The following is a 27,383-nucleotide window of genomic DNA, read 5'->3' as shown; positions in this document are numbered from 1 at the left end:
TGTCAATCCGCGTGATCGCTGTTGTGAGCGCATGTCTGCTCGCTCCATTCTCTCTCTTTCAGAAGGTGTGACGTGAAGGCAATTAGCCCTCAGATTCTCATAGAGGTCTGGTGAGGGACAGGCAGCGCCCGCTTATTCCACGCGCACTCCTGCAAAACAACACCAGTCTTAATCTAAAACGAGACTTTTATTAACGTGGCGTCACTCCAATTAAAACATCGCGGAACAAGATGAATCTGCTCATACTGGCCACTCTTTTCTCAGTGGTTTTGGCCGAAAAATCACCTCGACTGAAATTTACCGTAATGGGTAAGACTTAATTTTTCTTCGGTGCATATGGATTCTGTTTAGAGTTATGGAATTTTCTGGTTCTCAGTCTCTAATGTTTATCCTTACTAAAGCAGAAATTTTTAATCTTATTTCCCCCTCGGGAAAAATAAAACTACTGCGTATGACTTCCAATTCCATTAGGATATAAGGAACAGACGTCAGATCACATTGTTAGTAAATGCAACCAGGCCAAGATGGGGCACTGATTGCTTTACATTGCTGTTTTGAAAACAAAAACCGATTGAGACTCATATGCACGTCATGACTTCACTTTATGACGCATATGTGGTTTTAATCATGATTAAGAGTTCATAAGCTTACATTAGACAGCAATGATAAAAATACAGTAAACGCAACCCATAAGTACTGACACTGGTTATAAATTAAGCAGATAGAGATAGCGCCAACATTTTAACTGAACGTAACTAAACGAAGGTTCATACAAGGATGCTGGGAGGATTTTTGACTGTGTATCCATAGTAACATGTCTTTAAGACATGTTAGTATAATGTTGTTAAAGATCGAGTAGTCTGCTTGGGACGGGTGAACAAGCTCCTGAATAAGTAACAGACTAAGTAATTTCCTGAAATGACCATTCGCTTTCTAACTAAACTTGTAAATCCATTGAATGACGTTGCTGATTTTCAAGAATACGCTGCAAGTGGGTTTGATTTAAGAAATTCATAGGACGCAATCTACAGAGCTGCAATGCAGGTGCGCGAGCTAACGGGAATGATGGCACTGCAGCAACTGATGCATTTCCAAGACTCAGGGCACAAGATGCGATGCAAGGAAAAACAACACACTCGCAGAAGAGAACAGCCCATGGAAAATTCCACGAAACCTACCACTATTCCAAGCACGTTCACAGTCTTCTATGTCGATACAGACAATATGGGTCATACGATTCACAAGTGTTTATTTGAAAACAACAACGTGTCTCACGGTCATCGCCCTCAGTGTTACGTGATACTACAACCACTCACAATTACAGATAGGAGAAAGCAACGAGAAAGACTAATACGAGTCTCCAGTGAGCTTGTAGGTCTTGACAGCCCACTTCAGCACCATGGACAACAACACTTTACCGAATCCTCAATTCAGCACACGTATTCCCTGAAATCACGAAGGATGCGATGGCTAGACAAATAATCTCATAAACTAAAGTAGCCTACTGTGCTATGCAAGACGACACCGTATGCAAATAGAAACCGGATGAGACTGGTCTGCAGGTTTTTCGACCTCGCCAGCCCCCGCTTCGAATGGCGAGTTATTAAGATGAAATCTCTACCAGCGAAAACCGAGACAAACACCTGTTGCAATATGTTAGTTTTATGAAATAATCACAAATCCCCGCCTTTATGGAATGTATTGTAAATAATTTGTAGTTTTACATAACTGTTGCCACTGACAACCACATTTGACCGTTTTCTTAATTTAGGTCAGATGAAAAACACCCACTAAAGTGGCTTAGGCATTTGAATTAATCATTTAGATCTTTTATATCTCAACTGATTTTGCTCCAAAATCCATTTTACAGTGAAAATCAGCTCAAACCCAATAAATAATATAGCATAATATTTAACATACATTTAGTAAGTGCATAAAATGGTTTACATAGAACAGTCTAAAAAGGAAAACTGATATTCTTGTTAAAGGAATAGTTCACCCAAGATGTAGATGAGTTTTTCTTCATCTGAACAGATTTGGATAAATTTGACATTACATCACTTGCTCACCAATGGATCATCTGTAGTGAATGGTAGCTGTCAGAATAAGAGTCTTAATAGCTGATAAGCATCAAAATAACCCAGAAGTAATGCACACAACATAAATGAACATTATGTGAAGTAAAAACCTGCATATTTTAATCCATCTTTAAGAGATTTTTAACAAAATAAATGCTTCCATCTAAAATATGTGTCCATAAATCATAATATAGCTTTTGTCTGATCTGAATTAGTCTGAAATATTCACACATCAAAAAACATCCAACCAATCAAGTGGTGTAATGCTAAATTTTTCCAAATCTGTTCTGATGAAGTATCCAACTCATCTACATTTTTTATGGGCTGTGGGTGAATAAATCTTTGGGTGAACAATTTCTTTAATGTATACATTGGATTGCAACACTGTTTCAAATATTCAGTTAATATTAGATTAGAGTTTGGATGCAGAGCCTTTTATCTCAACAATAAAAGACACATGAAACATTTAATGCATTTAAATGATTTCATACAAAAAGCTTATTTATTTTGCCATCCTAACTATACATATTTTTATGTCTAGTTTATGTCTATTTTATTATTTGCATTTTGCATAGTTCTTCCCTGTGACCCATTTTTGAATTGCAACCCTCCTGTTCAGAACCACTATTTTTGTAGTCAAACATTATTTATTCATGCAGCATGTAAATATATATACATTTAATGACTGCCAGAAAATGTTTTACACTGCATTTCTATCAATTTCTCTATAGAGTCACCTCGGTTTCGCTTCATGAAACCTGAGAACTACACAATGGTTTACCACCAACAGGAAACTGATGTCCTGTTTGTAGGGGGCCAAGGGGTCATCTATAAGCTCAACTTCAGTGATAAAGGAGTGCATGACACGCAGGTAGGGGGCTGACACAATAACCTGGATCTAAAGTAGATATATCACTGCTGTAAATCCTGACCTAGATAGCTGGTACTCAGTAAGCTGCAAAAATATGCTATTATTTATGGAGCAGAACAATGCTTTATAATGGAGGCTCTCTGAAACGACTACTTGTTGGTTGCACAAAAGCAAGCATTTCTTGCCAAGGAGGGATAGTTATGGGTTATTATAATTTTATGGTCACCATAACACTTTATGACTTGTTTCTCACTGTAATTATAGAATATAGCATTAACATGATGAGACCAATTCATCGCTACATTATTATGCATGCAAGGCAGCATAATTAGTATGTTTTTGATGTGCTCACAGATCCATGCGGTAATGGATGAGAATGCAAAAGAGATGTGTGTCTCTAAATCACCAGCATGGAAGGTAAAAGAAACAATATTCTCAATCTCACAATATTCAGTCAATTCAGACCTCAAGTTGCTTGTGACAATAGGATTATCTCGACTCATTTAAGCCTAGTGATTCAGTGTGCTCACAAATCTAACCACAAGAAATGACTACTGCCCAGCTGTCCATTTCTCATAAACCCTCTGAGTGACTCATCAGGTTTAGCTGGACATTTGTGAACGTTTCCCACACGCTCCTCATTATGCAAGCTAGAGCCTGGCTGGATTCACTGCCCTGGTTCAACATATACAAAAATAGTCACCCATGATGAGCAGGTCATCACTCAGAGTTGACTCAATGAGGCTATTTTAAGCGTTATAGCACAGACAGCCAACTGATGAGTGATGGGCTTCTTTAAATATCTAAATAAAGATGGTGGTTAGGAGTTGTTAAGTTAATCCTTCTGAAAAACAAACTTGATTATGTCCACAAAATCCAGTTTAGTATAAACAAAAGTAAAAAATGACCACACTGGATGAAATACTGTATTTAGCAACTATATCTATTTCTTTTATTTATAATATATGATGTCTGTATGTTTTGCATTGACACATAGTGTGTTCTTTCATCCTTCTGTAGCAAGAGTGTGCTAATTTCATCACAGTAATTGAGAGAGTTGGTGATTCGCTCGTGGTGTGTGGGACAAGAGCAGGTGCTCCTAAATGTTGGCTCCTGGTAAGACGCCTTACCTATCATTATATATGCAACTATCTCAGTCCTGAAGCAGTTTAAACTCAATCTGTAAGCAAACCACAAAAGTGTTTAAGAGTAAGATGTGTCTTTCTTTGTTAGTGTCTATATTTGCATGTATGCATTTGGCAATGCAACTTAGACTGCACAACTTAGAGGACACATTTAATAAATTCTTGCTTTCCTTGAGAATCAAACCCTTGACTTTGGTGTTGTCAGTGCAATGCTCTCCAGTTTGAGACACAGGAAGGCCAAACCATTCTGTAATTGCAAAATTTTAATAAATTAAAAAAACATGCACACCACAACTTTTCAATGCAGACATTTCACAATCCCTTAATATAACAAATTGTTGTGAATACACTTATCGAATGTAAGTTGGTTCAATTGCTATTTCAATCGCTTTAGCATTTTCTGTGATTTACAGGAAGGAACAAAGGGAAATGAGACTAGTTTTCCCTGCAAGCTCAGCTGCTTTGGCAGAGTTCAGGCTATTTATTTAACTGCTTCTGTATTTTTGAGCACATTTTCATAACCTCAGTGTGTCTCTGCCGTGGGTGTGATTTATAACCCAACCATTTAACAGTTTCCTTAGGATGAAAACCAGACAGGATGGAAAGCAATACAATAAAATGAGAGTTTAACATCTTGGAAAGTGGGACGCTCGTTTAGTGTATGAATAAGATCATGGAAAAAAGTTTTCAGCATCTTTTCTGCTCAAAAGTGGCCTGATTTCTCCAAGTGATGCAGTGCCTATGCTGTTTTTTTTAATGAAAAGCCTAAGAAGTAGTGAATAATCACATCATCTCTCTCACCCAGGTAAATGACAGTGTATTGACGGACATGCAGGAGGAAACAGCAGCATCTAACATCTTGGCACCTTACCCTTCTCAGCGCTCCATCAGTCTGTCAGCAGGTAGAAAGAGGAGGGGAATGGAGAAAGGGAAAAGAAATGATATAATGCAAGAAATTGAGAGAGAATGTTGTTTCTTCATTTTTTTCATTTAGTTCCTTCATTTTGATAGGTATTTAAGTACATCAGACTATAAAGTAACTTAATGAATTTATTCTCTGGCCTGACATAAATGACATCCGAGAGAGAACTTAGATCCATTTGTTATAAACAATGCATTATATCAGTTCTCTACTGAAAATATACAGTGTAGTCGATGAAAAAACAAAAAGAACAACAATCCTTGTAGAATATGACAAAGAGAGCTCTCACCCTCCTTTTTAAAGTTCTAAATGTCAGGTACCAAATAGAGTATTTTAAATGTCATGTGAGGTTAGCAGAGCTGAAAGGTCAACACTGATTCTGAAAGAAGTTGCATGTCATAACAATGTCTCTTACTGTCAGTCAGAAGCAAGTAGAAGCAGCGCTGCCATGAAATTGCTTTGTGTGTGCATTCACAGGCCTCTTTTTTAGTTTGAGAATCAAAGAACTGCAAAAATTGCTAAATTTGAATCAAAGTTTAAGGGAATCTTTGATATGACAGAACTGTAGTCACAGAGGTTTGGCTGATGGATATACTTATCTCTCTTTCCTCATTTAGATGGGAATCTATACTCTGCTCTGTCAGCGGTTGCAGGACAGACTGGCTCTATCCGTCGCACATATGGCTCCAAAAAGCAGCTGAGGACAGAGAATAAATGGTTACAGAGTGAGTTGATATTTTATCTAAACTGCATTAGCAAAGATTTTCATGAATGACTGAACTATTGGATTCACCTGTGCTATGTCAGCTTACTATTTAATCTGATACAGTAAAGTTCTGGAAAAAACATTCTGGATTCACACCAATATTGATAGCAGCACCACATTGTTTACAGTTTTGGTGAACTCAACTCACAAATGACAAATTAAATCTCTGCATATTAACATGAGATAGCAGACCTTTTAAACATTAAAAAATAATGCTAATGCAAGATTGAGTCTTTGAATATTATCAATTTGCTCTCACCATCTACCTCAGATCCCCAGTTTGCAGGAGCCGCTGTGATACCACACACAGAAAAACTCAAAGATGAGATCTATTTCTTCTTCAGTGAGGTCAATGGTACAGCCAGTCTAGATGAAGAGCCATACAGGGCTCGCATAGGGCGAGTCTGCATGGTAACAATCTTTTATGCATTCTAGCTTCATATACACTGCTGTGAGGACTTTAGGTTTTCTGATAACCTTTGCATCTGTGGCTCAGGTTGATGAGGGAGGGCTTCAGAACATGCTGCCGAATTCCTGGACTACGTTCCTAAAGGCACGGGTGATGTGTGGGAAAGCTGGAACTCCTGTACAGTACAACAACTTCAAGCAGGCTTTCGTTCTGTCCTCTCATCTACGCATTGGTTTGATATACGGCATCTTCTCCAATGCTTGGTAAGCAGATGGGAAGTCAAAAAGTGACTAGGAAGACATTTGACATCAGGCTGCTGAAATAAAGCCTTCAGCAAGACTACATTATACACGAAAAATACATCCCTATAGATTTTTACTCAAAACAATGATAAAACAATGTCAGTTGTGCTCACTTCAAGCTTAAGGTATATACAAATATTGGTACCATATCAATCAATATTATTAATTTATCAGTATTCGTTCGATCTCGAACATTTTATGCATGTTTAGTGCACACTGATTTTTCACTATTTTTATATTAACACTCACTTAACGGGATAGTTCACCCAAAATTATAATTCTGTCATCATTTACTCACCCTCATGTCGTTCCAAACCTTTATGAGTTGCTTTCTTATGTTGAACATAAAAAAATATATTTTGAAGAGAACTGGTAATCAAACAATTGGCGGTTGCTATTGTCTTCCATAGTATTTCTTTTCCTACTATTGAAGTCAATGGCAACCAACAACTGTTTGATTACCAGTAATCTTCAAAATATCTTCTTTTATATGAGGGTGAGTAAATGATGACAGAATTATAATTTTGGGTTTTTGGGTGAAATATCCCTTTATTAACGCTGGTAAATGTTATCTTTAGCAGATCTCTAAATAATATCCATTTTTCATACTGTTCATTATCCTATAGGGATCCTAAATACACTTGTTTCATTTGAAACAACCAAATTTATATTTGTGTTTTTATTTAATTTAATTATTTTTAAGTATGGTAAAGTTATTGGTCAAAACATAAAAAATAATTATCATTTTATCTGTATTAACCAGAATGTGCAATGCTGCTGTACTTGACTCATTACATTAATATGTAACTGATTATAGCAATAATTCACACAAGAATGAAAATTACCTGAACATTTACTCACCCTCAGGTTATCCAAAATGATCATCACTTGCTCACCAGAGAATCCTGTTAAAAACAAATCAATCATTCACTTCTGCCCAAAATATAAGTTCGTAATTCAGAGCAGCTTGCAAAAATTGTCTTGAATTATTCCTTTAAGATCCATTTCCACATTTATGTCTTTCCACAGGAACACCACCGTAGTGTGTGCCTACTCCATTGAAGACATTGATCGAGCCTTTTCTACATCCAAACTGAAGGGCTACAACTCACCTTTGTCAACTCCCCGTCCTGGAACGGTACAACACTGAAACATTAACCAGTCAAAAGCAAAATTATGTGCCAACAGACAGTGATGTTGTTATACATACAGTATGATTACATTCTGAACATTTATTCAATTCTCTATCTACAAAACAAAGGCACAGCCTAATTCTTAATTTTTATGGTTCACCTTTGTCCAGTGTGCCTTTAGGAATAATACTCAGGCTCATAACCAAAAGATCCTGACTGTGATCAAGGATCACCCTGAGATTGAGGACGTGATCATCCCGGTCGACGAAGCTCCTCTAGACCTCCCAGTTCAAGACCACTTCACACATATTGTGGCAGACACAGTCTTGGCTGTCAATGAAGAACACTACAGCATCATTTATCTGGCCACAGGTACTGTGAATTGCAGAGAATTGCTTTAAAATATCACAAAATTTATTTTTGCAAGCTACACCAGTGTCGGAATTTTGATTGACAGACAAATAGCTGATTTTAATATTCTATTCTATTTTGCCTAAATGAATAAAAATATAACATGACAAACTAAAATCATCAGTTTTAAATGCTACAAAGGAATTTAGGCATTGTAATATATGAATTTATAGAAAATGGATATTCATTTTAAGATTGGCTAAAGATTACATTTAACATTGTTATAAAATTATTAGTATTTTTTAAAATAAATATTTGTTAGATGCAGCAAAGGTAATCTAAATGTAAAAATTGTGAAAATGAGCAGAACTATTAAATACCCATTATTAAATATTATATGGATATATAGTATACTGTATATGGCACCAATATCTTGCATCCCATTTATTTTAATCTCATTCTGTTATTTTTTTTGTGTGCGTGTCTCTTCCAATGCAATTTTTTCCTGTGTCTCCTTCACAGAGAAGGGAAAAGTCCTGAAGGTGCTGCATGCCATAGAAGGAGCCTTTATCATAGCACAGTACTCTTTATTCCATGATGATAGTCCCGTTATCAACATGGCCATTGACTCTAAAAAGGTAGAGGCCCACATTTTAAATAAGCTAAATCCCTTTAAAACAGGCCAATTTTAGCCTGCAGTGGTAGGACATATTAGTCCATTGTAATATATTTAGCTTTCAATTACTATTTTTACTTTACAATCAGAAAGTAATTTAAAGTCTGTACACATAGATATTTGATAGGAGCCAAATGGCACCTTTCACCTCTGTATTCTACTTTGTGCCAGGGTCATCTCTATATTGGCACAGAGCTTGAGGTGCAGCGCATCCCCCTGGCTGACTGTGGTCGTTACGGAGCCAGCTGTCAGGAATGCATCCTTTCACGAGATCCATATTGTGCGTGGGATGAGTCCAAGAAGAAATGTACTGCAATCCCACCAGACTACAACAATAGCACTGGGTACATATTTACTCACAAATATCCCAACACAATACTACAATATTGTTTTTCCTGCTAAACTATTTTTAAATTTCCCTGTGTGAAATCAGAACCCTTGTTCAGAACCTTGACCACTCCAATGCCTCGGTCTGTGGCTATGCTACAGGTAGGTTGTTCAAAAACTTCTAAACATGCAGTTTTAAGTACTAAATTTTATTTTAGTACTAAAACAGTTTTAAATTCTTCTTCCCAAATTCCGACTGAATCCGTTTTTGGATTTATTTTTTATGTACAGTATATAGTTTGTATTTTCATGTTGCTTGACAGTACTGAGGGCAACGCATTACAAGTAACATGAGTTACGTAATCAGATGACTTTTTTTCAGGTAACTAGTAAAGTAACGAATTACTTTTTAATTTACAATTACTTTAAAAAAATTCCCATTTATTGACTGACAAGTATCCTTTCTCCATATTGGGAGAAGTCGGAAGTACAGAAGCTTGTGTGTGCTGTGTGAACAAGAATGTGCAATAATTCATCCCACTCTCGAAAAAAAAAAAAAGATTGTCAGATTTAGTATTCCTCAAAAAAAATTAAAACAGTTAAATGTGAACTCAGAATATGATGCAAACCTGCAATAATTAAATGTTAAATAACACAAATGTATCCCTTTTTACTAACCAATGTCTTTGCTGCTGACCTTTGAGTATCCAGTTAAACCATACTAATAAGCAAAAATGACTTCAGATAAACTATCAATTATGCTTCATTGTTAGTTTTTTTAATTGCTGAAGAGTGTTGAACCTTCTTCTCCTGTGTCCTACTGTACACATGTCAATTTACTTTTCCTTCAGCCTGAGGTTTATTCATTACACTTTTCAGAAGAGACACAAATTACCAGTCATATCCTACAAAGTTATTTTAAATAAATGTAAAATAATTATTTAAAATAAATACTGTTACATTGTTACAAGAAATTGTATTTGAAAATATAAATGCTGTCCTTTCAAACTTTCTAGGTGTATTCTAGGTGGTTGCTAGGGTACTTGGAGTGGTTGCTATGACGGTTGCTAAGCTAACTGGGGTGGTTGCTAGGGTATTGCTATGTGGTTGCTAGGGTACTTTGGGTGTTTGCTAGGGTACCTTGGGTGGTTGATAGGTTGCAGCCATATGGTTGCTAAGGTACCTGGGACAGTTGCTAGGGTGTTGCTATGCAGTTGCTAGGCTGCTCGGTTCAGTTGCTAGGTTGTTGTTATGCAGTTGCTTAGGTACCTCAGGTTTGGTTGCTATGATGTTGCTGAGTGGTTGCTAGGGTGATTACTATGATGTGGCTATGGTACTTGGGGTGGCTACTAGAGTGCTGCTATGCGGTTGCTATGCATGTTATAAGCATGTTGTTAGCATAAGTACCATGATTAGCATAAGCATGATCCGCATGTTATTAGCATTATTATCAAGTTATTAGCATGTTGTTAACATGATTCTAGCTTGATTAACATGTTACTAGCATGATTTTAGCATGATTAACATGTATCTAACATTATGCTAGCATGTTTCTATCATGTTTAACAAGTTGCTAGCATGTGTCTAGCATGATTTGCAAGTTACTAGCATTTTGTTAACATGTTTCTAACATGATTACCAAGTTACTAGCATCTTGTTGGCATGGTTAGCAAGTTATTAGCATTTTGTTAGAATGTTTTATAGCATAATTATCAAGTTACTAGCATGTTGGTAGCATGATTCTAGTATAACATTTTACTAGCATGATGTTACCATGTTTCTAGCATGTTTATCAAGCTGCTAACATGTTTCTAGCATGATTAGCACATTACTAGCATGGTGTTAACATTTTGTTAGCATGATTAGTATGTTACAAGCATGTTGTAAACATGATTAGCAAGTTATTAGCATTTTGTCTATGGGATTTTAGGCGGTTTTGTTAGTCTGGTTTAGAAAAACCATAAACTGGATCAGTTAGTAAAGATATAACATATAGAGATATAGTTTGGTGGTTGCAGCTTTAAAAGTATAGGTCTAGTACTTTCAAATTTGGTCTAAGAAGAAGCAGAAGAAGAAGAAGAAAAAAAGAGGAAGAGGAAGAGGAAGAAAAAGAAGAAGAAGTTTAAATAGGATTTCAGTAAGTTGGCTTTTTGAAGTCAACTTAATAAACTTAAATGGTAGATCAGTAAGTTGGCTTTTTCAAGGGCAACTTAAGAAGTTTAAATCATATTTCAGTAAGTTGGCTTTCAAGCTAACTTAAAGCAATAATAATAATAATAATAAAAATAAACTTTCTTGAGCATTAAATCAGCATATTAGATCATATGCCACTAAAGACTGAAATAATAGCTTCTGAAAATTCAGCTTTGCCATCACAGGAATTACAATTAAAATATGTTAATATAGAACATTGTTATTTTAAAAAGTAAAAATATTTTTCAGAATATAACAGTTTTTACTTTATTGTAGTCAAATAAATTCAGTCTCAGTGAGCATAAGAGACTTCTTCCAAAAAATCTGAACTGTAGTGTATATATAAAATGAAAGTATTTTTATTCAAAATGACTTAATCACACTAAGATATTTCCTGTCATCCTGGGCTACAGCTCCTAAGGCACGTAGCACCATCCCCAAACAGGTTTTAGTGGATAAAGATGGACCCGTCCTGCTACCATGCCCTGTGCGCTCCTATCATGCCACTTACCGCTGGGAGAAAGACAACTGCATCAAGCAATATCCTTGCACCATCTCTGGCTCATCCTGTGTGCTGGCGCCCACCCCTGACCTGCCTCTGAAGGAGGGCGTGTTCCGCTGCATGGTGGAGGAGAGCGGCCTGCAGCAGGAGGTGGTGTCCTACAAGCTGGTGTTCAACGGTGGGCCCCTCTGCACCTCGCTTGCCTCCACCCTGGGGTCGGCTCTGCTGCTGGCTGCCACGGCACACTGGCTCCTGTAGATCCAATGAATCATGGGGGCACAAAAGCAAACAAGATTAATATTAAGGTCAGCAGAGCATGAGTACCTAGGCCGGTCCGACTAAACTGTAGGGGAGCAGCTGATCTCTGTATAAACTGTGTTTCTTGTTTCTTATTCAGAGCAATCACAAAATTATTATTTTCTTTAAAGGGCCGAGAAAATGCCTGGAATCTTCTCATTTATCAAAATGCTTTATCATACCAAACTTCAGTGTTATGTAAAACATTAACTTATGTAAGTGAACTATTTTATGTCATCAGCCTGAAAGCATTTAGACTTATAAACTGTATATTCAATATCTAATACATGAGATTTGTACTGCATAAAACATTGCTTGCAAAATGTTAGTGCCATCATTCAGATGTTTCAGAGGACTGCTTTGCTAACTACACTCAGACATGGTATCCAGATCAGTTGGTTAGTTTTCTTAGTAACACCACTTTTCAGAAAGGTTCAGTTACAATAGTTAAGAATAGGGTATCATGAACTAACTATGAATAATTTTTTAAAGAATTTAGCAACCAGGGTTAATTTACTATTATTTAACATTTAATATGCTATTGTTCATTGTCAATTCATGTTTGTTCATAATACATAAAATAGACAGACTGCCCACTATATAAAGGTGAAATAGGTAAAACAACATTTCTTTATTTAAACAACGTTGGATGCTTAAATGCATTAGTGAAGCAGAAATTAACATTTTATTCATTCATGGCTTTTCATTTTTAGTTCATGTTACCTAATGATTTAAGCAAACTGAACCTTATTTTAAAGTGTAACTCTTTCGTTGGTATGCAGAATTGCTACCGATGTTTTAGATGTGCAAGTACATGCTGAAACATGAATATACTGTTATAATTCCTTCGACTTATCCATTGTGTGCCATTAGGACAGTTCTGAAGCCTTAAAACAAGGATGAGTCCCTTTTAAGCTTTACGGGTCACATCCTAAGCACAACTTGGAAACTGAGCAGAACCTGCAGAATCTGCTGGCTTTGTCATTCCATTGACACAGAATGTTATTTCAGCACGATATTGGGAGTACATACAGCTGACATACAGTTTGCGCCTGTTTGGCAAGTTTGAAATCACTCACCAAACACAAATATAAATGTGAACGGAAAATAAAAACATACTAAACTGACATAGATTCGACTGCTTTTGCTCAGTGGATGGACAGGAAGAATAACCAGAATTCATAATAACCATATTTTACATTTTATCTCAGCACATCACTGTGTTTAACAAACAGACATAAAACACTATTGCATCCTTGATGCCTGTATACTTTTCATGCTCATAAAATACATTTTTACATTTTGCAATCAATAAGCTTCAGTAAATGTAACATGGAGTTGCATCTTGTAATTGAAGTGTACAGAGGCTTAATTATGCTGTTGTTTTAATTGTAATGCTCTGTATATGCTGTTCTTCACCATTGCTGCCTATGGGAATCTGAAGTATTCCTGATGGATCTAAACAGTCATCCTGCACTAAGGTGCTATGAGTATAAATTTGTCAGCATTTTACTTCATAACATTTCATTTGATCATGACTTCAGCCAATCAAACTTTTGGGTGGTTATTTTATACACATTACAAAAAGGAACCGATAAAAAATGCTCATACAAGAACGTTTTAGCACACTTCTAATCATCATCTGCACCCCTAACACACACCCCACTACTATTTCTGTTCTGACTCCAAATGCCTGTCTTGTCTTTAACCTTGATCTTTCCTCACTATATTTTGGGAGCAGGACAATGGTGTTTTGAATGAATTGATCACTAATTAACCAGAAGTGCACTGTGTTTTCAGATGTGGATGTTGTGACTTTGTTTTTGTATTTAGTTATGTAGTTATGTCTTGTGTCGCTCTGTTTCTTGCTCCGCTGTTGAAATAATAGGCCAATCCTAAACTGAAAAGAAACGTTTTTTGTTTTGTTTTGTTTTTGTTTTACCTCTGTTTGAATATCTGTGTTGATGTTTGGGCAAACCTAAGTGTCATAAATGAAAGCCATGTAAATAGTCCAGGGACTGACTGCAGTGTTGCTTTACACATTAGTGCATTAGCTATATATGCTAGCGTGTGCTAACCTTCTGTTTGCATGCATGCCGAATGCCACAGCACTGTCACCCTCTCTGTTTACTCGTACCTCTGTTTCTTGGCCTAATGCAGTGGTTTTCAAACCGGTCCTGCAAGCACCCCTAGCACCTCACATTTAGTATGTCTCCCTATATCTGACACACCCATTTCAGGTCTTGCAGTCTAATGAGTTGATGAGTTGAATGTGCTGTGTTGGGGGTTGCTTGCAAGACCGGTTTGAAAACCACTGGCCTAATGTGCTACACTGTACTAAATGAAGGAACGTTTATAAGAGCTTTTCTAACTTTTCCACTGTGCTTCGATGCCAAACGTTTACCTTTCTTGACACACATATAGCAGTATCTAGATAAACACTCTTAAATACTTCTGGCAGTGTAAGTGACACAGGGTCCTTCAATGTAGATTGCACAAAGTAACAACTGTAAACATCTGTTACATGTTATGCTTCTAAATTATTTTTTTACTCTGTAACTGGTGTTGCAAAGATAGTTTAAGGCCATTGTGTTTTTATTGTCTGTCTGTCATTTGCTATGCTTTGTGTTTTTTGCCAGAGGCTTGTGGCAGGGAGTGTTTTCTCATGTAGAGACACTCAGCACGGTTTACTGCTCAAATGCATCTTGCAGTTGTGTAAGCTTGTACTTAATAATTCATATTTATAACTGGTTACCAAAAGTCATAGCATTTTTCTTTCTAAAGGGATTGAAGACATTGTAAAATACAGAAACATATAATTATAATTAAATGTTTCCCTGAAAGTGTGCATTAAAATAAATAAATACATATATACTGTATTTGTATTTTATTGTTTAGCATATTTTTATTTTATTTTATTTTTTTAATATTTTAACGTACATAATGCTGTGGTGCAATTTGTTGTTAAATGGTGCTATTCACATCAATAGAACATGTTCATTAGGGAACATGCAACAAAAAAAATAAAACATAAAAATATAAATGCACCAATGCTCTGTAAAAGTGTACATGAAAACAATCAAAAAGCTGGCACAAAACATTGCTATTAAACAATGTAGAAGCACCTCGATGAGCGGATTTCCTTGGCAATAGGCATTCAACATGTGTTTACATGTTAATTTAGCAGATGTCTTTGGCAAAGGCAAATAGTGCACTAATTGTAATGATTTCTAGAACACCCTGAGGGTGTACAGGGCTCTGGGATCAACCCTGCAATCTTTGTGTTAGCGAACCAGATCTTTAAAGGAACAGTTCACCCAAAATGAAATTTCTGTCATAATTTATTAAGGAATAGTTCAATGAAAATTAAAATCTGTAACACAGTAAATCAGGGGCGTAGCCATCATTTCAGAAGTGAGGGGGACAGGAATTATATATATATATATATATAAACATTACAATACAACACAACATTTCTGTAATCTATATAACCTTACCAGTCAACAGTTTTTGAACAGTAAGATTTTTAATGTTTTATAAATTCTCTTCTGCTCACCAGACCTGCATTTATTTGATTCAAAGTACAGCATAAACAGTAATGTTGTGAAATAGTTTTACTATTAACTGCTTTCTATTTGAATGTCTTTTAAAATGTAATTTATTTCTGTGATCAAAGCTGAATTTTTAGCATCATTACTGCAGTCTTCAGTGTCACATGATCCTTCAGAAATTGTTCTAATATGATGATTTACTGCTCAAGAAACCTATTTAAATATTATTATCAATATTTAAAACAGTTGAGTACGTTTTTCAGGATTCTCTGATGAACAGAAAGATCCAAAGATCAGAATTTATCTGAAATTAAAAGCTGTTATAACATACTATACCATTCAAAAGCTATAATTTTATTTTTTGAAAAAGAGATTATAGAAATTAATACTTTTATTTAGAAAGGATCCTTTAAATTGATCAAAAGTGATGATAAAGACATTTATAATGTTACAAAATATTTATATTTCAGATAAATGCTGTTCTTCTGAACTTTCTATTTATCACAGAAACCAGAAAAAATATACTTGGCTGTTTTCAACACCATCATAATAAATGTTTTTTGAGCAGCAAATCAGAATATCAGAATGATTTCGAAGGACTGTGTGACTGGAGTAATGATGCTAAAAATGTAGCTTTGAAATCACAATAAATTATATTTTAAAATATATTCAAATAGAAAACCACTAATTTAAATGGCCTTGTGAAAATATTTCAAAATGTTAAAGTTTTGCTGTACTTTGGATCGTACTATCCTGCATCTTTGAATTTAAATCTATATTTATTCATACCAGCTCTTGAAAACACACTTGCCCGAAAAAGTGTGGGGGACGAATATACGTGATATTAAAAGTAATCTACGCCCCTGCATTAAATGCTTATATTTACACTTCTTTCTTCTTTATAACATACACACACATACAAAATATGTTGTGAAGAAAGTTAACTTCCATTGTATGAACCAAAATATCTATGTTCCACAGAGAGAGAAAAGAAAAAAAAGTTACACATTTTTGGAATAACATGAGGGTGAGTAAATGATGACAGAATTTTCAGTTTTAGGTGGATCACCCTTTAAACCTCATGTTGTTCCAAACATATGCCTGTGAGATGCTGAGAGAAGAACCAAACTTAAGCAAATCACAATACATCCCACTATTTCTAAATGGAACTGGTTACTAAGTTGTGTACTTCAAACTATTTACACATCAGCTAAAATGTTTGTTTGAATATATATATATATATATATATATATATATATATATATATATATATATATATATATATATATATATATATATATATATATATATATATATATATATATATATATATATATAAGAACATACAATATGATAATCTGAATCACAGTTAATTCACCATAATTAACTATATCTCCCTATTTTCATTCACTATCTTCTAAAAATCTGGTTGCACTTGAAGGGTTATATCTCCTTAAACTTAAAAGGTAGCTCATAGAAAAACATTATACATAGAGTTATGACATCGTTTCACCCTCATGTCACTGTATGACTTCTTTCGTTTCGTTGATGAAACATGAAAGTAGGTATCTTGAGAAATGTATTTTTTTTTCATACTTTCAGTGGAAGTCAATGGTAACCAAAGCTTTTTGGTCATTCAACATTCTTCAAAATATCTTCTTTTGTGTTACACAGAAGAAAATCGTACAGGTTTGTAACGACATGAGGGTGAGTAAATGATGACAGAATATCCATTGTTGTAGTAGTACCCTTTATTGAGACTTTTCCCCAGAACGCCCGTTTCTGATTCACTCCCTACAGCTGCATAACTGAACCAACGGGGCGGAACATTGCTTGCAGTTTTAGCACAGACAGAACCAGCCGGTACAGACTGAAAGAAGGAGCTCACTGAAAGCTGATACGATGTGCTCGGACTTCCCATGAACAAAGTGACCACCGGAACGCCAGGACCACCTTTATAAGAGAAAACTTGCAAAGTCTGAAAACTCGAAACTTTTTCCAGTTCGATAGAGGTGAGCATAATTTTGTCTTATTATATTAAAAAAATACGCTATATGTTTTCTTTCTACAATAATTATTCATGAATCATTAAAACAAAACGATGAATATCAGCCATGTGCAAATTTAGCCTAGCTACCGACTTATTGTGATCCGTATGAAACTAAACAGCCACTTGTGTTAGTATTAACTTCCAGTGTACGTTTGTTTGTATTTAAAAGTTCATCAAATTAATCAATCTTTAAAGCGCACGCTGTATACGGAAACAACTTTATAAACACCGTTTTCTCCTCGTCGATTTTCTCCCTCCCTCCTGCTCGTTTTTATTGGCACAATATTTATTCTAGTGTCAGGGCGGCGATATCACCTAACTTTACCCCACCAAATGCTGAACATAATTTTCGCGAACTTCACATCCCCAAATCCTCAAAATATTTGTTGACTACTGAAGGACTCTTGAGTTCTTGCGCCCCTCGATGTGCTTTTTTATGCATACTTTTTCCCAGGTCAACCCACAAGTTTCGGTCAAACACAAGTATAGGTCTCTGCAGGAAAGTAATGGGAGTTACCAGATCAGGGTGTTTTTACACCATGATACCTGATTGGTTGACGTCATAGTGACGTTAGTTTTAGGGGTGGGGGTGGGTAAGGGGGATCATTTAGATTGACTGATTTCAAGTACTCAATGATTTAGAAACACCCAGCAGTTTGAAAACACCCACATGGTGATAAACGCCCACTTTTGCTCTGCAGAGAGACCTTGGTCTCGTCAAATACGCTTAGCTGAGTATTGTAGGTAGAGGAGAGTAGGGACGGTTGCAACCATGTTTGCATTTACTTAATTTTTATGTTTTGTTTTTAGAAAGTCACATTTTATACAACATTTTTTTTTAAATTAAAGAAAGAAAGAAAAGCCACCTCTGTCAACTACCCACACTGCTATAACATGTCTACATATGAAAATATGTAAGTGTCAAATGTTGCAACTTACCCATAACAGGTGTCATAAGTTAAACTGCCATTAAGCTAAACTGACTGTATAAAAACAAAGGAAAAAAATTAAAGAAACAAAGTTTTGGATAATTATTACAATTCAATTTAGCTACATAATATCAGTTGAATCAAAATCCAGACACTACACTTTAATAATAGCCTATGTCTGTTAAAGTTTACTGAACTGAGGCCAGCTGCATAAACTGCTAATTTGGTTCACAAGCATTTAATCAAGTAGAAATCAGTCAGTCTTACAAATCGACCATTTTATGAAACTGACTTTAGTGTGTGTGCGTCTGCATGTGAGCTATGTGTGTGACAAAGAGAGGGTGAGAGAGAAGGAAATTAGTCCACATTAGACTCAAACTGATTTTTGATAATACCATGAAAATGGTATATTAGAAAATTGTCATCATTCTCCCAGAAAGAATGAAGGACTAATTGCGCATGTACAGTTTGAATATCAACACTGTAGTTCATTCCTGATTGATGAAATAAGCCGTGTGGCAACTGTCCCTTATTGCAACCGTCCTCATGCTCCTTTACAGAAAACAGAACATTTTTAAGAAAAAAAGAACAAAAAGCAGATGGCGATGAAATTGAATCACTTATGGAACTAATGGAACTGGAGGTGGGGGGACTAAATACCATAATGAAGGGTCTGTTCTAGAGGGCAGAGCTACTTCAGGTTAATAAGTTCCTCTTTCTGTCCTTGGCAGAAATATTTATTTGCGCAGTAAGTCACGTGGAAAAAAGGTATTTCCTTATTACTGTGCATCTCATCAGGACTTTATGACATCTCGACTGACTAATCACTCTTTCCGGCAGATGAAGTTGGATGGTTTATTGGGGATTCCTGGTTCTTCCACAAACACACACTTTGAAAAACTACAGGTTTTCATGTAAAAGGTAAAATGTGCTTCTTAATGTATTTCTTTTTAAATTTGTGGTATGCAATTAGTTTTTTTAAAGCGTAAAGAAACAATGTAAAATAAGTAAAGTCTATAACTATATCTATTGAACAGGATGTTTGCCATATTTTCATATTCACATAGCAGCATTAGGATTGATTTTGAGATACGGGTAAAATAAGTATTGAACACGTCACCATTTTTCTCAGTAAATATATTTCTTTTTTTTTTGTAAATACTTTTTATTGGGTTTTAGCATATACAATTACATTAAAAATTATAACAAATTATAATAATACATAACAAAAATAATAATAATTAATTAATTAATTGTGAGGAAAAACAGTGTTCCATGTTTGTACAGTCCATAAATTATCTTTAGACTTGAAAAGCATGACAGTAATAAGGGAACATATAAGAAGTCAGTATAAAGAAATAAGCAGATAAGTTAAAGACTCCCAAAAGAAGAGGAACACTTTCATAAGAAATGTAAGTACACACTTTGAAAATACTGTTTCAGAAAAAACATGATAAAGGAAAATAATACAAGTTGTTTTAACGGTAACAGATTTATGACAGATAAGGTATAAAAGCTTTATATTCACACTGATAAATAAATACATAAGATAAATAATAAACAAAAAAAATTACATAAAAAAGGGAATATGTGCAAATAATGCAGAGTATGGAGAGATGCTGCAAGAAGCAGGAAGGATTAAAGTAAATAACTCCTATCTCAGAGGCCAGGGAGCTCTTCAAAATATCTTATAAAAGGGGACCATGGCCCGGTTTCACAGACAGGGCTTAGACTAAGCCAGGATTAGACCATAGATCAATTAGGACATTTAAGTAATTTTTATAAACATGCTTAGAAAAAAACATTACCGATGTGCATCTTAAAACTAAAAAGGCACTGATATATTTTTAAGATCAGTCAGTGCAAGTTTATTTAAGTGGAAACAGCTCAGACTTACATTTTAGTCTAGGACTAGTCTTAAGCCCTGTCTGTGAAACCAGGGGTATATGTTTTGAAACATTTTGAACCTCGAACAAACAATGTATTTAATCTTTAGTAAATATATTTCTAAAGGTGCTGTTGACATGAAACAGATGTCGGTAATCCAAGAAATCCATACATACAAATAAAACAAAACAAATAGAAATTAAGAAATGTAGTAATATGTAATGAAATAGAATGACACAGGGAAAAAGTATTGAACTACTGACACTTTGTACCAAAGCATTTGCATTTTTCCACAGTCATCAAATCTTAAAAGTTCTGTGGGCCTCTTCTATGAATTCTGATCTTTAGTTCTTATTTTCGATTGGATTCAAGTCAGGCGATTGGCTGAGCCATTCTAGCAGCTTTATTTTCTTTCTCTGAAACCTATCTTGAGTTTTCTTGGCTGCGTTTGGAGACACCCCCTCGCTGCAGACTGTAGCACGGTGACGTCACGTACCTACGTGTGTTTACTGCGCATGTGCAAAGTGACGTATGGTATGTCTATAACATGCAAGCGCATTAATGTGGTGACAGCACATGCGTGTGTAATTTGCATTGTGTGATGACGTTCGGTGTTTTCGCATCGTGCATGATGTAACATGTCATTAAAATGCATGCGCATTCTCTAATAAAATATAAAAGTATTAAAGAACGCTAAGATGGAAAAAAGAAGTAGGGAAAAACAACAGTAAAATGTAATACAGCAATTATCCATGATTTTAACTATGTTTCATCTGAGGTAAAATTATTCTGTAATACCTGTGTAGTATTTTATTTACGATATATTTACTTTCTGTTGCACTTTACTTCACTGTGTATATTGTTATATTAGACTTTAATGGTACCTTATATTAAAGAGCAGTCGTTATCTCTAGGGGCACAGATGATAAAATTTGTTTTGTTCACAATTTGATGCGATCGACCCGGGTTCAAAGATTTTTTTTCTCCCTTTTCAAATTTGAAAAATGAATAAAACCCACACAGGACTCCCCTCCTGCCATTCCTCACATACCCAGATGGGCAGTCTTTAAATATCTCACTGCATCGTAGTCACTGGGTCAGTGAACATGGCACTGTTACGATCGGAGACCCGGTGAAACGCAGGAGACGAGAGATCCAATCGCAGTATGGGTTTTAATGGGTAATCCAAAGAGAAATCAACAAGCAGGGGTCAAAACCATAAATCCATCCAACAAATAAACAAACAGGAAAGGAACAGGAACGGGAACAGGAAGTCGGAAGACGAGGAACTCGGAAGACGAGGAAACTGGGTGATGGAAAGAAAGGACTCCATCAAGACAAACAGAAAAGACCGGTTAATATATAGGCAGGGTAATGACTATCAAGTGAAGACACCTGAGTGCAATTAACAGGAGTGCAATTACTGTGATGAAGGGACAAGGCTTTGTGGGAATTGTAGTGCCTACGGTGAGGTGCCTATGGGGAAGTGAGACCACTAGTGGAGACTCAGGGAAACAGAGACCAGACAGCGTGACATTACCCCCTCCTCCACAGAGCAGCTACCAGATGCTCCACCCAAATCCAAGCAGAGACCAAGCAACACAGAGACCAGGAGGGAGGTGGAGCGGCGGAGGACCAGGGGGAGGGACGGAGGGCCAGGTAAAATGGGGAAACAGAGACAAGAAGTGCAAAAAACAAAAAACAAGGAGCCCAGGAGGGAGGTGGACCGGCAGAGGATCAGGGGGAGGGACGGAGGGCCAGGTCCATAGAGGGAAACAGAGAGAAAAACAAAAACAAGGAGCCCAGGAGGGAGGTGGACCGGAGGAGGTTCAGGGGGAGGGACGGAGGGCCAGATCCATAGAGGGAAACAGAGAGAAAAACAAAAACAAGGAGCCCAGGAGGGAGGTGGACCGGCGGAGGATCAGGGGGAGGGGCGGAGGGCAAGGTCCATAGAGGGAAACAGAGAGAAGAGGAGCAAAAACAAAAACAAAACAACAACAAAACACAAGTCCAGGAAGGACATAACGTTCAGTGTCCCAGGGCCGAACCGACAGGGCAGGAATCCAGAGAGGAGCAAGGTGGAATTGGAGCCATGCGGTCGAGACAGAAGCCCACCCGGGCGGCGCAGAAGACCACCGCATCCGTGCGGTCGAGACAGAAGCCCACCAGGGCAGCGCAGAAGACCACCACATCCGTGCGGTCGAGACAGAAGCCCACCCGGGCGGCGCAGAAGACCACCACATCCGTGCGGTCGAGACAGAAGCCCACCAGGGCGGCGCAGAAGACCACCACTTCCGTGCGGTCAAGACAGAAGCCCACCAGGGTGGCGCAGAAGACCACCACATCCGTGCGTTTGAGACAGAAGCCCACCCGGGCGGCGCAGAAGACCACCACATTGGGATCGATGACACAGGAGAGCAATTCTGATTAGGCAAGTCGGAAACAGAGAACATGAACAAGTTAAGGGTGGCCTCCGTGGCCACGACAGGATCATTCGAGTGCTCAGAGAGTTCGGCTGAGATGTGAAGGCTCTGGAAGTTCCGCAGAGACGAGGATAGGCTCTGGTAGTTCAGCCGAGATGTGGAGAGGCACTGGTAGTTCAGCCGAGACGTGAAGAGGTTCTAGTAGTTCAGCAGAGACGTGGGGAGGCTCTGGTAGTTCAGCAGAGACGTGGAGAGGCTCTGGTAGTTCAGCAGAGACGTGGAGAGACTCTGATATTTCCGCAGAGACGTGGAGAGACTCTGGTACTTCCGTGGTGTTTAATCTGGATTCATGAAGATCACTGGTGACTTGACTCTGCTCATGAAGATCAATGGTGACTTGCCTTTGCCCATGAAGATAGTCAGTGACTTGACTCTGCTCATGAAGATCAATGGTGACTTGCATTTGTTCATGAAGATCCATGGTGACTTGCCTTTGCCCACGAAGAACACCGGTGACTTGACTTGACTCTGGAGTGTCAACGGTGACTAGCCCTGACTCTGGAGTGTCAACGGTGAGCCTGACTCGACTCTGGAGGGTCAACGGGAGCCTGGCTCGACTCTGGAGGGTCAACGGGAGCCTGACTCGACTCTGGAGTGTCAACGGGAGCCTGACTCGACTCTGGAGGGTCAACGGGAGCCTGACTCGACTCTCAACGAGAGCCTGACTCGACTCTGGAGGGTCAACTGTGGCTGTCATCCTGTGCAGAGGCGCTGGACAAGCAGCCATCTTGTGCCATGACGCTGGACCGACGGCCATCTTGGGCAGTGGCGCTGGGCCGGCGGCCATCTTGGGCAGTGGTGCTGGGCCGGCGGCCATCTTGGTCAGTGGCGCTGGGTCCGCGGCCATCTTGGGCAGTGGCGCTGGGCCGGCGGCCATCTTGGGCAGTGGCGCTGGGCTTGCGGCCACCTTGTGCTGTGGCGCTGGGCTGGTGGCCATCTTGCGCCGTGACGCTGGACTGGCGACCACCTTGTGCTGTGTCGCTGGGCTGGCGGTCACCTTGTGCTTTGGCGCTGGGCTGGCAGCCATCTTGTGCAGTGGCGCTGGGCTGACGGTCCTCCTGTTTGTAGACCCCAGTCTAGAATCGGCCATCCCACCGGGAGAGACAGGTGTGGCTGGGGTATTCCACGGAGACCGATGTCGTAAATAGAATATAAACTCCCAGAAATTATAAGCGTCCAACTGCTCCATTTCATTTCGAGGAACTGGGTCATCCAGCCCGGTGTTGAAAGTGTCCTTTAGGGCCGCATCATTAAATCCAATACCCTCAGCTAGGGTCCAGAACATTTGTGCCATAGCACACACCTCAATCCCCTCTTGGCGGAGGGTGGTCAATTTGACGTAGCGTGCCCTTCGTTCCACCATACTGGCTGGGGAACGGGTATGAAGTCCCACACCGCTGGATCTCAACATGATGGAGTCCTTCTGTTACGATCGGAGACCCAGTGAAACGCAGGAGACGAGAGATCCAATCGCAGTATGGGTTTTAATGGGTAATCCAAAGAGAAATCAACAAGCAGGGGTCAAAACCATAAATCCATCCAACAAATAAACAAACAGGAAAGGAACAGGAACGGGAACAGGAACTCGGAAGACGAGGAAACTGGGTGACGGAAAGAAAGGACTCCATGAAGACAAACAGAAAAGACCGGTTAATATATAGGCAGGGTAATGACTATCAAGTGAAGACACCTGAGTGCAATTAACAGGAGTGCAATAACTGTGATGATGGGACAAGGCTTTGAGGAAATTGTAGTGCCTACGGTGAGGTGCCTATGGGGAAGTGAGACCACTAGTGGAGACTCAGGGAAACAGAGACCAGACAGTGTGACAGGCACCCAGAACTCCTGGTTGTGTTGTGCAGAAAATGCACTGCAGTTCACGACTCCTAATTTACATAAAAGAACAAACTATATTAAAGCAATATTAAATAATTTTGAAGGAAGGCAAAAGAGCCATACAAGGAAAATATTTTAAATGTATTTTTAAATCTATTATAGGATGGTGTTTAAAAAAAGTGTTATTTGCTTTGTTTAATTTATAACCAGCATTAATCAACTAAATTAATATAGTTTGTCAAGTCAAAATGTAGGTTGGCTTGGCGTTTTGTTTTTTTTTTGTTTTTTTTTTTATTATAAAATTTTATGGTTGAGGCAATTTGGGGCCCTATCATACACCCAGCGCAATGCGACGCAAGACGCAAGTGTGTTTGCTAGTTTCAATCCGGCGCTGTTTGCATTTTCTCGTCCAGCGCGTGATTTCACCAAGTACAACATGTTCCTGGATCAACATCCATATTTATCCTGGAACAACATTCCAATCAACCAATCAGAGTTGAGATATAACTTTTTAGGAAATGTCCATTTTAGGCTTACAATCAGGATTAGGTGCTTCTACACCCTTGTTAATAAGCTATCATTTCCCTCTGATTTTATAATAAATTATGGGTAAGTTTAGTTTAAGGGGTGGGGATTGGGTTAAGTCTGAATTTTTGGACAATAATGCTGATCTAGGATCAACAAAAGATGTTGATCCAGGAACATGTCTTACTTGGCAAAATCACGGCGACCCCAGCGCCACGTGGTTTAATTAGCAAATGCATTTGGGCCCATTTGTGCGCCCATGGGCGTGCTTGTCTTAAAAAGAGGTGTGTTCAGGCGCATTGCTATTTTAAGGAGCTGAAAATAGACTGCGCCATAGACCAACTCAAATATTTGAGCGCAATATTTTTTTATGTAATGAGTGCGCTGGTAGAAAATGCGCCTCTGGGCAGGTCCACAGTGCGCGTTAACTTTGCTTAATACATGCGCATCACACAAACATGCCAATTATTATACAAAAGGATTACAGTGTAAAAGAATATTATTGTGTAGGCTATATAAAAATGTAATGATGGATAGTCATTGCGTGTATTATAATTAGGCTACCTATTTGCAATTCAGCTTATTACTACTTATAATTAAATTCTACTTCATCCCACGCCTTCTTCACCTCGGGAAGCTTTGGTGGATTCCTGCTTGTCCCGTAGATGATCTGCTCGCACTCTTTAACTTCGCGCACGAGCAGATCGGTTTCTTCGCTTGAGAAGCATTCAACTTTTCCGCCAACATATTCTGCCAATAGCAATCCACCATGGCGCGGGAGCATCTCGCTCTTAAGGGGAATGGGAGATGACACTCTGATTGGTTTATTGAATGTTACGCCCATTACTCATTAAGAGAATAGGGACAACCCATTCCAAAAATGCGTCCAGGTGCAATAAGATGTCAATAACACTAGTTCATGTTTTAATTAACATGAACTAACAATGGACAATAGATTTGTTACAATATCTATTAATATTTGATAATATTAGTTAATGAAAAAGTCTTTCCACTCTATTTTAAGACATCTTTAAAGGCTCGGTTTAGGCAAAATAAGCCAGCAGAATCCGTGTCACTTTGAATACTATATCATAAAACATGTCATAAATGTTTGAAATTGACACTCTATATGATTATGACCAAATCATCCTTACAATTAAAAGCCATTAACACAAATGCACATTTTTTAAGAAAACAAAAGTAGTTAAATGTTCTTTGACTTTACTGCTACTGAATCTCAAATCCACCGTACCTTACGAACATCCGAAAGTGAATGAACCTTGACATGTGCATTAATACCATTTAGTATGGCGCGTACGTGTTTTTACGGTGAATACATACGTAACATAGGTATGTGGCATCGCCACATTACTGCGCATGCGTTATAGACATACCATACGTCACTTTGCGCATGCACGATAGACAAGTACATACATTATGTCACCGCACTACAGTCTGAAGTGAGGAGTATTTGTGTGTTTGGAATCACTGTCTTGCTGAAATGTCCACCCTTGTTTCATCTTCACCATCCTGGTATTGTAGGTGTTGAGACTGAACCAATTTCCACTGTCAAGGGGCAGGATTGCTTTTTAATTACTGATAGATTTCATCTGGTGTCATGGCTTTCCATGCTTTTTTGCACCTTCCTTCGTTCATGTGTTCAATACCTTTTCCCTGTGTGATTCCATTTTATTACACATAACTTAAATTCCGTAGTTGCAGTTTTTGTTTTGTTTTCTTTGTATGTAGGGTCTCTTTGGGTGGTTATGGTGAAAATTTCATGTCAACAGCACCTTTAGAAATATATTTACTGAGAAAAATGGTGACGTGTTCAATACTTATTCTATGCTCAGATTTTCAAAAGTCAACATTAGTTGGACCACAATGTTTCATTTTTCCATCAACTATAAACTGACAATATGGCTGGTTCACAACTGAAACAAACCATTTATTGTCTGCCAACTTCTTTCTCATTTCCTCATTGTCAGCCATTCTTAGATAGCTATTACATATATAATTGTACTGTAGTTATAATAATTGCTTATCCTTTCCAGTAAACATAGCATATTCTGAGCTTGATTTGCTTGCTGGAACTTGTCCATGACTTTAATTATCCTTACTATTAAAACATGAATTGAAACACTGAAACT

At 37.8% G+C, this 27,383-nt stretch overlaps 1 protein-coding gene and 1 long non-coding RNA gene across 2 annotated transcripts; one reads left to right on the top strand and one right to left on the bottom strand.

Moving 5' to 3' along the window:
• The first annotated feature begins 86 nt into the window (after window positions 1–86).
• LOC132158549 (semaphorin-7A-like) lies at window positions 87–12,587 on the top strand. The gene is made up of 14 exons (XM_059568000.1): window positions 87–309; window positions 2,810–2,949; window positions 3,304–3,366; window positions 3,970–4,065; window positions 4,900–4,996; window positions 5,634–5,741; window positions 6,054–6,193; window positions 6,279–6,454; window positions 7,523–7,631; window positions 7,797–7,998; window positions 8,500–8,615; window positions 8,825–8,997; window positions 9,087–9,142; window positions 11,587–12,587. Exons 1-14 carry the CDS (start codon window positions 231–233, stop codon window positions 11,931–11,933), a joined length of 1,902 nt encoding a protein of 633 aa, XP_059423983.1. The 5' UTR covers window positions 87–230; the 3' UTR covers window positions 11,934–12,587.
• Window positions 6,362–11,798, bottom strand: LOC132158550 (uncharacterized). The gene is made up of 3 exons (XR_009437696.1): window positions 11,685–11,798; window positions 7,355–7,398; window positions 6,362–6,481 (listed from the first exon to the last, which is right to left on the bottom strand). It is a non-coding gene; the product is annotated as an uncharacterized LOC132158550 (long non-coding RNA).
• Window positions 12,588–27,383: the final 14,796 nt, after the last annotated feature.

Source organism: Carassius carassius, chromosome 15, assembly GCF_963082965.1.
Source record: "Carassius carassius chromosome 15, fCarCar2.1, whole genome shotgun sequence".
Lineage (NCBI taxonomy): Eukaryota > Metazoa > Chordata > Actinopteri > Cypriniformes > Cyprinidae > Carassius > Carassius carassius.
Note: the sequence above shows the minus strand (reverse complement) of the source record. Positions and strands in the feature narration are given on the sequence as shown.